Source organism: Cupressus sempervirens, chromosome 11 (assembly GCF_028749045.1).
Source record: "Cupressus sempervirens isolate cs-2001-9-10 chromosome 11, ASM2874904v1, whole genome shotgun sequence".
NCBI lineage: Eukaryota > Viridiplantae > Streptophyta > Pinopsida > Cupressales > Cupressaceae > Cupressus > Cupressus sempervirens.
The window spans coordinates 369,706,373-369,722,054 of NC_143128.1; the positions used below are offsets into that span (position 1 = coordinate 369,706,373).

The following is a 15,682-nucleotide window of genomic DNA, read 5'->3' on the forward strand; positions in this document are numbered from 1 at the left end:
TTTCATCTGGCAAGACAACTGCCAAGATTTGGACACATCTCAAAGGTCTTCATGAGACTTCTGACAAAAGCAGAGCTTTTTTCTTGAAGAATACTTTGTTTTCTATTATCATGGATGAACGCACCTTGCTCCAGGCAACACTTGAATAGGATTCAAGAAATCGATGACCAGTTACTTGCCATCTGTCGCAAGATGGAGAAAGAGGATATTGTGGTTATCACTCTTTGGAGTTTACCAATGTCCTATGAGCATTTTATCGAGACTCTCAACATCACGTCTTCTAGTGTTGATTTGAAGTTCACTGATCTTTGCAAACTTTTGATTTAACAAGATCGATGGAAACAATAGTTCGGTAGCACCTCCACCTCCACCTCCACAAAGCAAGCCTTTGCTGCTAAATCCTTTCAGAAGGATAAAGGCAAGTTTTAGTAGCCATCTCAATAGAAGTCTTCTGCTCCAGCATCAGATGGTTCCCAAAAGAACATTCAATGCAACTACTGACACAAGTTTGGACACATGAAGGTTGAATGTCGAAAATGCTTAGCTGCACAATCTAAGCAATCGGGTTCGCAACCCAAAGCGAACAGTGCAGAGCACACTGAGTAGACGAAAACTGTCTTTTACGTCTTTATGTCTAAAAGACCTATAGATTATGTGAAGTTGTCTACCTGGTACATTGATTTAGGTGCCTCTTGTCACTTTACCCACTGCAGAGACTAGTTTACTGACTACCACCCTTATTCCAATTCGGTTATTTTGGTGGAGGAGAAGAGTACACAGTTGTCGACAAAGGCAACATTCAGATTTAGTCTACTGGGAGGAATCTTATATGTACTACGTTCTAGGGATGGAACTAAATCTACTCTTAGTCAGTCAGTTGCTATGACATTCTCCACACTTGGATGTCACCTTTAGTTCACATTAGTGCACCATCACTGATTGAGCGACTCAGTCTACTGTTGCAGTAGGTCTTGAGAATCATGGTCTTTTTAGACTTACCGATTTTGGTGATTCTCGGGACTTAGCTATGGCTGCTCAACGGTCTTCTGTTACTTTGGCATCAGCGATACATGCACTTAAATGTGCATTATCTCTCATAGCTTGCTTGAGATGAGCTTGTTCTTGGATTGCCAGAGATTCAGACTCAACAAGAGTTTGTGATGCATGCTAGGCTGGGAAGCAACATCGCACACCTTTCACTAGTAGTGATTCATGGCGCGCTTCTCATAAAAGTGTAGTTGAATGTCGGAACATAACAATCATCAAGATGGCTCGATCCATGCTCGAACATAGACATGTTCCAAAGAAGTTTTGGGCAGAAGCAGTTAACACTATAGTTTATCTGTTTAACCAGTCACCCACAATGGCAATCAAAGGTAAAACTCTGGAAGAGGCCTGGTTAGGTCGCAAGCCCAAAATCAGTGACCTGAAGGTTTTTGGCTCCCTTGCTTTTGTTTGGATCTCTGATGTGTCACACACTGAGTTGGATACCAAGAGTCAGAAACTCATGCTTGCTGGATATAATAGTCTTCACAAAGCCTACTGCTTGATCGATGTTGAGACATCTTGTCCCATCTATAGTCGTGATGTAGTCTTTGATGACTAGCGAGGACCTTTCATGCCTATTTCTCCTGTTCCTGATCCAACAGACTAGCCTATGAAGGTTCATGATTCGGGAGTTCGGCTTCCATTAGGTCCACTTGATGGGAGGGCTCCAATAGCTCCTGTAGCTCTAGTTATACCTGTGATCCCTATACAGACACCCCTAGTTTCTCCTGTAGGATCACATTGCTTTGTAGATGCTTCACCTAAGTTTGATCCAGATTCTTCTGATGAGGAACTTGATCATCACACATCTCTTGATACTAATGTTGGTCATTCTCCTATCCGGCCTAAGTGGTGGGTTAAGACACTTGCTGATCTTCGTGATGATGAGCTCATTGATGGATAACTGCTTGAAAAAAGAGCAAACCTAGAGAGTCAACTTTGCTCTCATGGCCAACATTCACAGCGCATTTGAACCTCAAACATATTCCGAGGCTAAAGGAATTCCAGAGTGAGAATGGGCCATGACATTTGAACACCAAAGCCTGTTGAAGAACAACACTTGGGTCCTTTCTGATCTTCCACCAGGGAAGAAACCCATTGGTTGCAAATGGGTTTACAAAATCAAATACAAATCGGATGGTACTTTGGATAAGTACAAAGCTCGTTTAGTTGCGAAGGGCTTTTTGCAGCGTCAGGGCATTGATTATGAGGAGACCTTTGCTCCTATTGCAAAGATGAGCACCATTAGATTAGTCTTAGCCATGGGAGCACAATTTGGCTGGAAAGTCTATCAGATGGATGTCAAGAGCGCTTTGCTGAATGGTGATCTCCATGAAGAGGTCTACATGATGCAGCTTCCTGGTTTCAAGGTTGCTGGTGAAGACCATCAGGTTCTCAGATTGGTAAAAGCTTTCTATGGCTTGAAGCAGGCCCCTCAGGCATGGTACATAAAAATTGATAAGTACCTTAGTGATCAAGGCTTCAAGAGGAGTTCTTCAGACTCAAATCTGTACATCAAGACTACTGATAGTGACATCATCCTTCTGGTTATTTATGTGGATGATTTGATCATCATTGGCAGTTTGACATCTTTGATTCAGGGAATCAAACAGAGTTTATGCCAGTGTTTTGATATGATTGACCTTGGGCTCATGCACTATTGCCTAGGTGTTGAGGTTTGGCAACAATCTTCTGGTATATTCATCTCTCAGTCCAAATATGCCAAGGCTCTATTGGACAAATTCCGTTTGTAGGATTGCAAGCCTGCATCTACACCTATGGAGAAAGGTCTCAAGTTATCCGCAAAGTTCGATTCTCCTTCCGTTGATGATACTACATACAGGCAACTAGTAGGTAGCCTCATCTACCTCTCTGCTACTAGGCTTGATATCAGCTTCGCAGTTAGCTATATCTGGCATTTTATGATAGCTCCTAAGGCCGATCATTGGATGGCAGCAAAGCACATGCTTCGTTATGTGAAAGGCACTTCCGATTATAGACTTCTGTACTCTCAAAGTTCTAATCCTAAACTCAGTGGGTTCACAGATTCAGATTGGGCAAGCTCTGTTGATGATATAAAGTCAACTTCTCGATATGTGTTTAGTTTGGGATACAGTGCAGTCACATGGACCAGTAAGGAGCAGCAATTAGTTTCTTTGTCCTTTACAAAGGCTGAATACAAAGGGACTGTTAAGGCAGGATGTGAAGTTGTTTGGCTTCGTTGGATGCTTGGGGATATGCAGATGTCACCAGCATGACCGACTACTCTGTTTGTTGATAACGAAAGCGTTATCAAGTTAGCACGAAATCCAGTCTTCCATGAATGAACCAAGCATGCAGATGTTCACTGTCACTACATACGCCAACTGGTTGAAGACATGACAATAGATCTGCAGTATGTTCCTACCGCAGATCAGACTAGTGACATCCTCACCAAGCCTCTTCGTCCTGATAAGTTTGTCAAATTCAGAGGACACCTTGGTGTTCTAGATAGATTAACCATTAAGGGAGGGTATTATGATAATAGATAATCGTCTATTATTATTTAATGGTAATCTATTGTAAATATTTAGTTAGCTTTAGTGAGCTGTAGCTTTTTTAGCTTTTTCAGCTAGAATAGAATGTTTCTATTACGATCGTTTCCTAAGGAAACATCGTTCCATTCTTTTGTATATAAGGACCTCTCGGTCTCTGTTAATAACAAGCAAGTATTTTACCAATTACTTCGTAATAAATAGTTAGTATATAATTTATTTATTATATTAATGTGTCAACAAATTTAAAACTTTACTATTTTTAATATTTTTCGTTGTTTTGTAAAGTTGAAATAAAAAACTAATGTATTTCTATTTTATGTTTTAGTTAATATGATGGGTGATTTTATTTTGTTTTTAAAGTTTAATGTTTTATAAATAAAATATAGTATAATTTTAATTTGTAAGAGTCAATAGAAGAAAATGAAAATATTGGATATACTATTATATATAATTTATTTTTTATATCAGGCGAATTTAATATCATTTTTTTTCTTAATTTTTATCCTTATTGAACTTCATCCGAATTTCATAGTTGCCGAACTCGAACCCAAACTTGAACCTTGTGACTTAGGTCTTACATATTCATAGATTTGTATGTATAAAGATATTTTCTTTGGTATTTGTATCCCATTTTCATGATTAATTATTTCAAAGGAAAAAGTTATTTTGGGAGTGGAGCATGTATTGTGGTACCCAATTTTTTCTTTTGACATGATTAAATGCAGAAAATGACCCTCTCAATTTTTTCAGCTTAAAGCGGTCGCGGAAGTTTCAACCTGAAGACAGACTGTTCTCGTTGTCATCAGTCACATCACCTGCAGTATGTCATTATCCTTTCTATTCTGAAGATTTACTACTTGTGTGCCTGATTGATCACTTCTTTTTTTTGTTGGAGTTTATATTCTATTTTTGGTCTTATAGATAAAGAATAATCTGAGCATGTGTGAGTTTTAGTGTAGAATTTCTAATATTTGTATCATCACTATCTTGGAATTTTCTAACCTCCATGATTCCAATATGTTTTTCTTTCTGATTGGAAATGCATTGGATTATGTTTTGTTTTCTGATTGGAAATGCATTGGGATTCATGCATGTTTCTTTCATATGGTAGCAATACATATTTGTTGTCATCTTCGTTTGATATTTCTCCAATATTTGGCAATGGTTGGAGTGATCGTCATATTTATATTGCTTTTAATCTCTAAATTTAATTGAGCTGTGTCGTAAACCTTATTTTGGGATAAGGTAATATTGAGGGCAACCACACCTTCAGTTTTGTGTGTGTCCTAACATTAATTTAGTACTTTATGGTTGAGGATGAGAATTGGAGAGGAGATACTGTTATTGTTGTATATTTTTATTTTTGAAGAAGAGAAGAAATATAGTATAGTTTTGAGTGTACATATTTGAATATATGGAATTTTAAGCAATGGCACTTGAAAACAAATAAAATGTGAAGAAAAAGTGCCATGTTGGAGCTAATTCCTTGAGCAAAATAAATATTCATTACTGTAACCCTGTGAAAAGATGATGTTATCTTTTGTTGGTTTGAATCAAATTTGCTGTAATAGAGGGGGTGGATGTTTTCTTGTGATGACGAGGTTTACAAGAATGGTTTTGTTTCATCTAAACATAGTGGTCGGATATTGGATGATAACAAAAGTGGCTAGGATAGGGGATTTTTGGCTGGCTCTTGCATAAGTTTGAAAAAGTTAAGGATGTGTCACTACAGTTTGCATGACAGTTTTTCTCTTTCCAAACATGGTGATGGGATATTGGATGATAGCAAACTGTAACATCCCCTTTTTAGCCAGTGTCAGAGGATGAGTTGTTAGGCCATCATTGTGACCCTTGTGGGCTAATGTTATGGATAGGGGGTCTTGGTTGAGCCAGTGGCTAGTTTTCCCACTCCAGTGGTTGGGTTTGTTCAGGTTTGCTCTTTCTTTGAGTCAGATTGACATACTTACTATTTATAGTAAGTTACTATTTTGGGAAAGATAGGGTTACTATTTCTGAGCAGGTCATTTGAACAGTTGGTAGTAGCATTGACTTGTAGGGCCATCGACAAAGCTTCCAGTTTGGGACTTACTGGTTTTAGTAAGTCAATTTTTGGTCAATGCTTTTTTTGGTAGGGCACCTTGGCATTTGAGTCAGTCAGTGAGTAGACAGTTTTGGAGCGGGTCCTTCATGGATTTAAATGAGCTATTTAAGTTATTAATAATCTTTAATTAAATCCCTTTTTTTTAATTATAAATATAAGTATTATATAATAAGGTGCTCTCATGTGCATTTAATGCTTATTTTTAATTATTAAGTGACTTTGTACTTATATTTGTAGGGAAATATAATAAATTATTATATTTTAAACATGGCCACAAAAGTAAATATTTTTCAAATGCCTAAATTTGTTTAAGTTATGCAAAGTGTCAAAGTGTGAACTGCATGCTATAAACCAATTTATATTGAAAGTTATAAATGCATCAAAATGCAAGCATTGATGGATTCTATTCTGCATTTGATAATTGTGAAATAGTGAGAAATTTTGCGATAAGTGTTTTGTAGAAGGAAGGACTCATGAAATTGGGAATTCCTCACTTTGGATCTGCCCGCTTTGTGACTTGGGGGAGGCTGAGACAGAGACTCACTTCATTTTCCGATGCCCCATCTGCCGCAAGATCAAAGGGAGATTCTACTGCTTGTTTAGGGAGACTTGGTCTCTCCCAACCTGTTTTAGATATACGGAGCAGAGGTGCCATGTGATCTATCTTCAAGAGACATGGAGGCTTCGGGATCTCACTCTGCAGTGGCTATTCCCCTTGAAGCCACACTCAAACCAGCTCATTACTTCATTCTTTATAATGGTTACCCCCACATGGGGTATGAAACAAGCATTGGATCCTTCATTTGTGTCTTCTAGGGATGTGAGACCTCGCAGATCCTTCACTCAGCATCAGTCTTCCTCTAGAGCTTCCAGAGATCCTCGGAGATGGTATGGGATTTCTAGTCCCACTGCTTACCAGCCGGTTCTGGATTTTTTCCCGGTTGCTTGGAGTAACTAGTTGGGCTGTCTGGTTTGGTGGTTTCATCTTGGCTCTTTTTTGTTCTGTTATGTCTTTTCCCTGGACACCGTTTGGTGTTCCTCCTTTACGATGTATTGCTTCCTTGTTTCTAATTAGTCCCTTGGAGCCTCTTGTTGGTCTTTTGTTGGACTTTAATAAGTTTATCTTATCAACTATTGTGCTATTGAATGGTTCATTCAGATCCATTAACATGTTTTCAATTGAGGTTGAATAGTGAACTATACATTGCAGAATCTAAACAAAGATTGTTTCAGATTGCATGTGGAGAATCTAGCATTCAGGAAATAGTGAAATCACAGCTTCTATATGGTTTGCGTTTGGCATATTTACAAGTGATAGTTGGGGTGCCGTTTGAAAACCAGTGCATTTTGAATGAGCTTTTGGCTTTATCTTACCCAACATTGGACATCTAGGGGTTGCAATGCAACGTTGTAGACCATTCAAAGAATGGCTACAAATTTGATGTGCTGTGTTGATTTCCAGGTTTTTGAATTTGCAAAATATTTATATTTTACTATGTGGAATGATCTTGTATTTCAATTGCAGTGTTGGAACGAAGAGCTGTTAGTCAAGCATTGTTCACAAGTACATTTTCAAAATTGGATTGTGATTGTCTCGTTTGCAATTACTTTTAAATTTCATGCATTGTGATTGTTTCATTTAAAAAATCCTTAGAAGCATATATCTGAAAAAACGTTCAGAGTTAGACATATAAAAAATTCAAGAAGAATTAGAGCCTGCATGCAAAGTGTTTGACAAAATGTCAAACATCTAAAGTTGAACCAATCCAGTGTTTTTCAAAGTTAGAACCAATTGGGGCTCTTACATAGAGGGAGAGAGAGAGAGAGAGAGAGAGGAAACATTAGTACTTCTCAGATTAATGAGAAATCTGATCTTATAAGAGGAGTTGTATAAGCATAAGAGAGGCTAGAAAGAGAGGAATGAGCAACATCAAATATTCCACTGTATTTCCAGAGAGAGAAATAGAGACTGCTTTCTTATTTTCTTTTTCATCTCCATGTTTAAGGAAAAATAAGGAATGCGAATTCAAGATTCAAGCAAGGAGCATTTCAACTTCTGCGAGGAAAATATTTCTGCTCTGTAACTCTTGAATTTTTTACAATATTTTTGGTGTGTGGGAGTGAGATAAATTTATTGCAATATAGTATCCACTTTTGACTCTTGCATGCTCTGTGTTGTTCTGAAATGGATTCTGATTGGCCAATGTTTCAGCACTGGTATGGAGACTAGAAAACTGGGAGAGATAAATGTAAAGTGTTTGTGAACAGAGACTGGTGCACTACCTTTTACAGCATGAGTAAAATTAAATATGTACCCACATCTTTTTATTAACGTCTTCTACAAGTGGGTAGGGAGAATTTTGATAATCAGAGTTCTCAGTTCCATCTCATTCCTTTAAATGAGGCAGGTTTTTCAAGGCTAAGGATGGGAAGTTTTTATGTTAATGGTAAGAGTTGTTGGCCAAGCTCGTAATGGAGTGATGAAAAGCTGTGTGTCAACACTAAGAGACTTCATTTGTGTGTGAAATTTTCAAGATCGAGCCGTTAGGACTTGTAAACTGGATTGGACTTGGTTTTGGATCTTGGAGCTTAATTAAGATTTTCTTTAACCCACAAAGGCTCAATGAGATTTCTTGCTTTTGGTGACTGATATATTCAATATATTTTTCTGTATGCTTTAGAGTCTCCAACCCAAGGTTTATTTAGCCCAAAAAAGTGTTTACTTTTCTAGTATCACATAAACCCAACTTCAATAAAAATTGCTGAAAAGAGAAACTAACAAAGATATAATTTATTCTAGGAGGCTCTCTCAGAAAATTTTCAATATATTCTTAGAATGCTCAGTAGATGCTAAGGTGGAAATTTAGAATGATCAGTCATCAAACATATCTTTAATATAAAATAAGATATGAAATATAAAATAAATTATGAACTTTAGTCGATCCAATTCCAACTTTCTTAAATTAAAATTTGATTTTCTTTAGGAGGAAATTAATAAGCTAAGGTTGACAGGGATTATTCTACAATGCTTTTTTGTGATTTGTATATGATTATATGGTCAGTAGTCTTCTTTCAAACATGGAAAGTCTACAGCATTTTTGGTAGCATCTTTTTGCATTTAATATGCCAATTGGCTCTAACTATAAAAAAACCACAACTTTTTCTTCTGAAAAATAGGTGAAAAGTTCAATATTAAGATATCAAAAAAGACATCACCTAAATTCTTCCCTTCTGATGTAACACAAAATGAGATGTGTACAGTAAATTGTTCTATAAATTATGGGAACAATTGGGGATTTAATATGCAGAACAAACTTAAACTAATATCTTGCCCTTTTCTTCTTAGCCTAGGTTCAAGGAAATTTAACACTTCTGCACTAAATGGGAGATTTAATATTTTGTTATCTAGTGTACAAGAAAATCTGAATACCATGGATGCTTGTAATTTTCCATAACACAGAGATTGGAAAAAAACCAGTAAAACAAGATCAAATTGGCACAAACACAAGACGAGAATCAAGCATGAAAATTCATAGTTCAAATTCTTGCCGATATGTTGGTGATAAATCATTTTCTCGCGAGAAGTTCCACTTGGTGAGAAAAGTTGAGATGTTATCACTGTTTTTTGTGGACAAGATTTTGAACTTCTCCCAGCGAGAAGTTGATGATAACTTGGCCATTTCTTGCGATAACTTACTGACTTCTCACGGGCAGCGTGCCAGTAAATACCTGTGCATGAAAAACATCATTTTATTTTTTTGTTTTCTGTGTTTAGCTTCTTGGGTGGAGAAGGGTTTTGGAGCAGCACCTAAGGGTTTTGGCAGTGATTTGTAGCAATTTCCACTAGATTAGGAGAGGGCTCAAAGCTCTTTCCAAGCAAATCCGGATCCAAAAGTAAGTTTCTCAATAATTTTTTTTTTTGACTTAAAGTTCTTTTTGTCTTTTCACACTTGCATATCTTGCATCTAACTTAATTAAGACTCTAGGAATATCATTTGTAATGTTCTCTAATACTTGACATAGGTCTAACACCATCTTTTTGCAATTTTTCCAAAAACCATCAAGTTTTTCTCAATAATTTCAAAACCTAAAGGGCAATACATTTTTGTTTTATTCTCTGATTTTCCAGCAAAAATGGCTTCCTCTACATCTGGGTCAGCTGCAGCATCTCCCAATGGTCTCGTAGCATATCCATTTGGATTGATAGGCATGCGCCCTAAAGGGGCTAGAGACTTTGCATGGAAATATGCCTTAGAAGGAATAGAGTATAATAGTGTCATATGCATGAAATGTGAAAAACAAATCCGCGGAGGCATATCTCGTTTGAAGTACCACCTTGCTGGTATAGAAAAGGGTGACACAAGCATTTGTGATAAGACTACAAAGGAAATAAAAAAGGAGATGATTGCTTTGCTTAGTGCCCAAGAAGAGAAGAAGTTGAAAGGGGAAAGGGAAAAATTGGCCATGAGGGCATCCATTTACGAATTGCAAGGTATGTTTCCGTTTAAGAATCATTTATTATTTTCTAATCACGGCTAATGATTGTGCTAAAACAATTATCATGATTCATAATGAAATGATGTGGGTTGTGACTAGGTATCGTGGGTTGTGACTAGGTATCCCAGTCACCTTTAATGAAGAAGAAGAAGCACTTGAGGGGATAGTGGGCTCTTTTCATGGCCCACGGATCCGCGCATGGAACACACCTACCCGTGCCAGGTCCTTGGGATCAACTTCCACATCTATTGGTTCTAGTAGACCACAAAACTCTTCTATTGATAGTTATTTTGTGCATAGAAACACGCTTGGAGCACAACCATCATTGGAGGGTATTGGATGGAACTGTGATGTGCATGAGTAACTTGACATTCAATGTGCTGATTTTTGGTTTTTTAACAAGCTCTTCTTCAATGTTGGAGCAAGTTCATATTTTTTGAATTTTGTGACTGGTTGTACGGTAGCGAGAAAGGGCTACAAGCCACCTACTCCAACAGCCTTGAGTGGGAGGTAGTTCACTTGTTTCAAATTTTAATACTTTTACAGTTTTACAATTTACTTGTTTTTGTTGAAAGTAATTTATCTTAATCAAAGTTCTGTACTTAAAGTTAGTCTCATTTTTTATTTTGTGCTCGTAGATTGTTGAAAGATGCTTGTTTCTAGGGGTAAAGATGTGGTTGAAGAGCAAAAGTTACAGTGGAAATAGTATGGCTGCACCATACTTTCAGATGGATGGACGGATGGAAAAAATCGTACCATCATCAACTTTTTAGTTTCTTGCATGGATCAAGTAGTCTTTCTTAAATCCTTGGATGCCTCGGACAAGATAAAGACGACTATGTAATGTTCTGTTGTCCAACTAACCCTCAGGAATAGATTTGTCCATGTTTAGACCTGACGAATGCCAGAATCACATTCGACCTAATGTGCACGGGTCACAGTGGCCATACAGGGAAGCATAAAAAAAAGGCTGTATGGTATCCACTTGGAGATGCTGGGAGGTAGGTAAAATTGAAGGCCGTATGGTAAAGTTGATGGTCGTATGGTATGGAGGATTGGCTAACAAATAGGCCTTATGGCAGCTTGTACAGGGAGCAGCAAATGGTAAGTCTGTAGGATATTACAGGAGGCCATACAGTAGGCTTGGGAAGGCCGTACAATATGGGAAAAGCAGGCCGTACTGTGTGGTGAGGTAGGGCCGTACGGATGGAGGAAACAGGGCCGTACAAATGGGGAAACAGGGTCGTATGGATGGGTAATGCTGTAGTGTGTTGCGGGTAGCGGATGGTGTACAGATGGAAGGTGGATTCAGTTATGCAACCATAAACTTATAGTCCCGAATTTATTAGATAAAAGCTAGACAGGATTGGAGATTGAACACAAATAACCTTCAATTAATATTTGCAACAAGATGGTGCTCCGATTTGCTAGATCCGAGGAAAGTATTACGGGCGATGGAATAGGGTGAGGGTTGAATCCCACCGAAATTGGAATAGCCAAGTAGGGAAGATCTTTCACTTCCGAAATGACGAACAAAGAAATAATCCAAAATGCATACCAACAACTACCTACAAGTCGTGCTTAAATACTCGTTAGGGAAACCTTTCTGAGGGTGTACAAAGATAGCTGACGGCTACACCTCCCTACGGAAACAAAAATAAAAAAAAGGTCCGAGATATACTAAATCAATCGGCCCGTTAACAAAGGTTGGATCAAATATTTATTTAACGACAGGAACATTACAGTCCTTCCATCCCAAAGTTTGCTTGTCCTCAAGCAAATGCAAATTCAATTCTTGGAAACCATCTATAATCAACTTCTTTAGTTTCGAATCAGGTACCAAGTAGATCTTATCCCTGTAGTAAATGATATCATCAATAACTTTGTATCTTTCATCATGTATATAGCCATCCATCAACTAACATGCAAAATAGTTCTTTAAGTACTTGACCAATAGATGGGTCCGCCAGTTATGCAAGGAATGGGGCAAGGTGTTGATTGTTATGTTTTTAGTTGCAGCAGTTGGGATCTTATCATGTTTACAAATGGCTTCCATCTTCTTGATTGTGACTTCCCTTGATCCTTTATTTGACATTCCTCTTAGCAACACCTTCTTGCCATCCGTCTCGAATGAAAAGTCCATCCTCTTGAAACATTGGGTGTATTGGTCAAGGGTCTCCATCCATTGGATGCCCAATATGATATCAATATCAACCAAATCTATGACAAAGAAATTAGATGTCAAGTTATAGTTTCTCATGGAAATTTGTAGCCGTGGGATCACATGAGTGAAGGGTAACAAGGTTCCTCTGGCAACCTTAACCTCAAATCCTCCATGCTCTACTGCATGTAATCCCTTACTAGTGACCAAAGATGATTTGATGAAATTGAGTGTGATGCATGATTGTGACACAGTTCTTGTGAATTGTGCCATGAACCCTGAAGATACTACTTCCAGCCATTGTAGTGAAGGTAGCAATGGAACCTCCTTTTTGTATTAGGGCACTTATTCTCTCTTGCTGGTTACTTTCTTTACTAGTCACTATAGGTACTTGTCCTTCGTCGTCATCAGGAAGCACCTCAATGTAATGAATCTTTCATTTCCCAAGGCAGTGATGACCTGGTCCCCATGATTCTTTGGACGTGAAACAGAGTTTTTTCCTCTAGAGTTCTTGTCGAGAGTCTTCATCCAATGGAGGTTTTTCTGAATTGGCTCCTTGTCTTTGAATTCTTGTGGGGACGGTGTTGGTGTAGCTATGTGAGTTTTGGAGGAAGATGCGGCCATGTCTCGCACCTTCTTAATGGCCTCATTGAGTTGAACCCTTTGATCTAGCCTCTCAAAGGCTTTTTCAGCCCATCCATGAATAACACGATTCAACGTCTTTCAGATATGTTTGTGACTAATACTGACAAGCTTTGGAACTCTGTGATGTAATTGTCTACCGTACCTATTTGCTTTAGCTGAGCTAGATTTTTGAAGCTTAGTTCAGGTTCCTTCCCATCAAAACGGTCAATGAGTCTCTTAGTGAACTCGATATAAGAGGTTACTTGGTTGTGGCCAAGAGTAAACAATCCATGGTGCCACCATTCTTCCACCAGTCCTTCCAGATGGAGTGCTGTGAACTTGATTGCTTCCTCTTTGGGCATCGGGTTGAGTTGGAAATAGGTGTTTGCCTTCAGAACCCGTGCCTATGCAGTGATGGCTCTAGATCCATCAAATGGTGATAAGTAGACTTTCCCGATCTTTCTCTTGAGATCATCATTAAAATAACCACGATTTCCTCCACTTGAATATCTCATTCTTAGATCAACATAGTCTTTGTAAGATATATCACCTTCCATATTCACGTTCTTCCAATCTTCCCGAAGTTTTTCTTGCATTTCCTGAAAAGTGGGCTCTCTTTCTTTGCATGGTGCTTCCGTTCTTGAAAGGAAGATGGGTATTGAGGGTCGAGAGCGAGAGGGTTGAAAGTTTGTCCTTTCCGAAACAAAGTCGTCGCTATGCCCATTTTGTTCTCCTGTTGTCTTTCCTTTGGCCAATTTTTATAGTGTTTCCTGCATAAGCCTTTGGGTTTCGTTGATTTGCATTTGGTTTCTGTTGAGCACTCTTAAAAGATTCACGAGTTCTATCATAGGATCTTGATGATCTGCCATTCTACCAATAAGGTTATTTCGCCTTCTCCTTCGAGTATAAATTGGCATTGACTCCCACAAGTTGGCAGAATCACTGGCTTTGATACCACTGTAATGTTCCATTGTCCAACTAACCTTTAGGAATAGATCTGTCCATGTGTGAACCTGGCGAATGCTAGAATCACACTCGACCTAACATGCATGGGTCACAGTGGCCGTACAGGGAAGCCTAAAAAAAAGGCCATACATATCCACTTAGAGATGTTGGGAGACCGAAAAATTGAAGGCCGTACTGTAAAGTTGATGGTTGTATGGGGATTGGTTAACTGATAGGCCGTACGACAGGCTGTACGGGCAATAGCAAATGGCAAGTCTGTAGGATATAATAGGGGGCCGTACGATAGCTGGGTGGTCGTATAGTATGCTTGGGAAGGTCGTACCATATGGGAAAAGCAAGCCATATGGTGTGGGGAGGCAGGGCCATACAAATGGAGAAAATAGGGCCATAGGGATGGAGAAATAGGGTTGTACGAATGGGTAATGCCGTCGCGGGTTGCGGGTAGCAGATGTAGAGATGGAAGGTGGGTTCAGTCATGCAACCATAAACTTATATTCTCGAATTTATCAAATAAAAGCTAGAGAAGAATGAAGATTGAACACAAATAACCTTTGATTAATATTTGCAATGAGATGGTGCTCCGATTTGCTAGATCTATGCGAAGTATTACAGGCGACAAAATAGGGTGAGGGTTGAACCCCATCGAAACCGGAATAGCCAAGTAAGGAAGATCTTTCACTTCTGAAATGGAAAACAACTGAGAATCCCCACGGGAATTTGCAGTACAAAGAAATAATCCAAAACACATACCAACAACTACATACAAGTCATGCTTAAATACCCTTTGGGGAAACTTCTCCGAGGGTGTACAAAGATAACCCATGGCTACACCTATCTACGAAAACAAAAATAAAAAAGGGTCCGAGATATACCAAACCAATCGGCCTATTAACAAAGGTTGGATTAAATATTTATTTAATGATGGGGACATTACAGGCTGAGAGTTTGTGTAATAATCCAAGCTTGTTTTGGTCAAAGAAAATCAAACTGGGACTAGAGACGTTTTGTCAAATGGTTTGCATGTCTCCCGGGTCTTTAAGTCTTGATACTGCTTTAAGAAATCACTCTAGGAAATACAACAATATGACAAAGACTTTGCAAAACAATGTGAAATTTAGGAAACAATAGTGCTGGATTATACTATTCTCTACTATAGCAAACTTATGCAATAATATAGCTATCCAGAATCATAGAGACAAAGACTAATTGTATTACAATGTGCTAGCTCATGTTTATACCACTAACACAAGTTTCAAACCCAATGGAGTGAATAAGTGGAACCTGGTCTAAAACGCATAGAGTTGGAAGTCTGCACTACTGCTCACAACATGCTTTTAATGGCTACAGTTCTGGAGCTGTCAACTCCCAAGCGCTTCAACACTCATCTTGATTTACTGGTATCAGACTTAGCGTCATGTTTATAGCCCGTGACCCCTTTGTAAGTGTAGATGTAGATGCCGTAACCAATATACTGACCGCTAACCCTGCCGTCCCTTATGCTCCTTGCGGATTATGGTGTATACTCGCTGACTGTAATATCCATTGCTGAAGGTGATCCGACTTCCATGTAGGCTCGGTATGCAGGTTTCTCAACCACGTTAAACTCTCCACCCTCAGCTATGGATATCTTCTAACCTTGAATGTTGTCCAAGTATGAACTGTCTTCTGATGTGCTACACTCACTGATTACTATAACTGACTTTCTACTGCCATACTTCTTCTTGCCGTCAAGTTTCAATCTCTCATAAA

The 15,682-nt window shown here is 38.5% G+C and overlaps 1 protein-coding gene across 2 annotated transcripts in view; it reads left to right on the forward strand.

The window, feature by feature from the left end:
- LOC149529612 (histone acetyltransferase subunit NuA4-domain protein) overlaps positions 1–15,682 on the forward strand; it is a 113,565-nt gene that overhangs the window by 40,204 nt on the left and 57,679 nt on the right. For both annotated transcript variants that reach the window (XM_089809097.1, XM_089809098.1), the window contains exon 4: positions 4,335–4,404. In XM_089809097.1, coding sequence (XP_089665223.1) covers positions 4,335–4,404 — 70 coding nt within the window. The remainder of the gene's footprint in view (positions 1–4,334; positions 4,405–15,682) is intronic.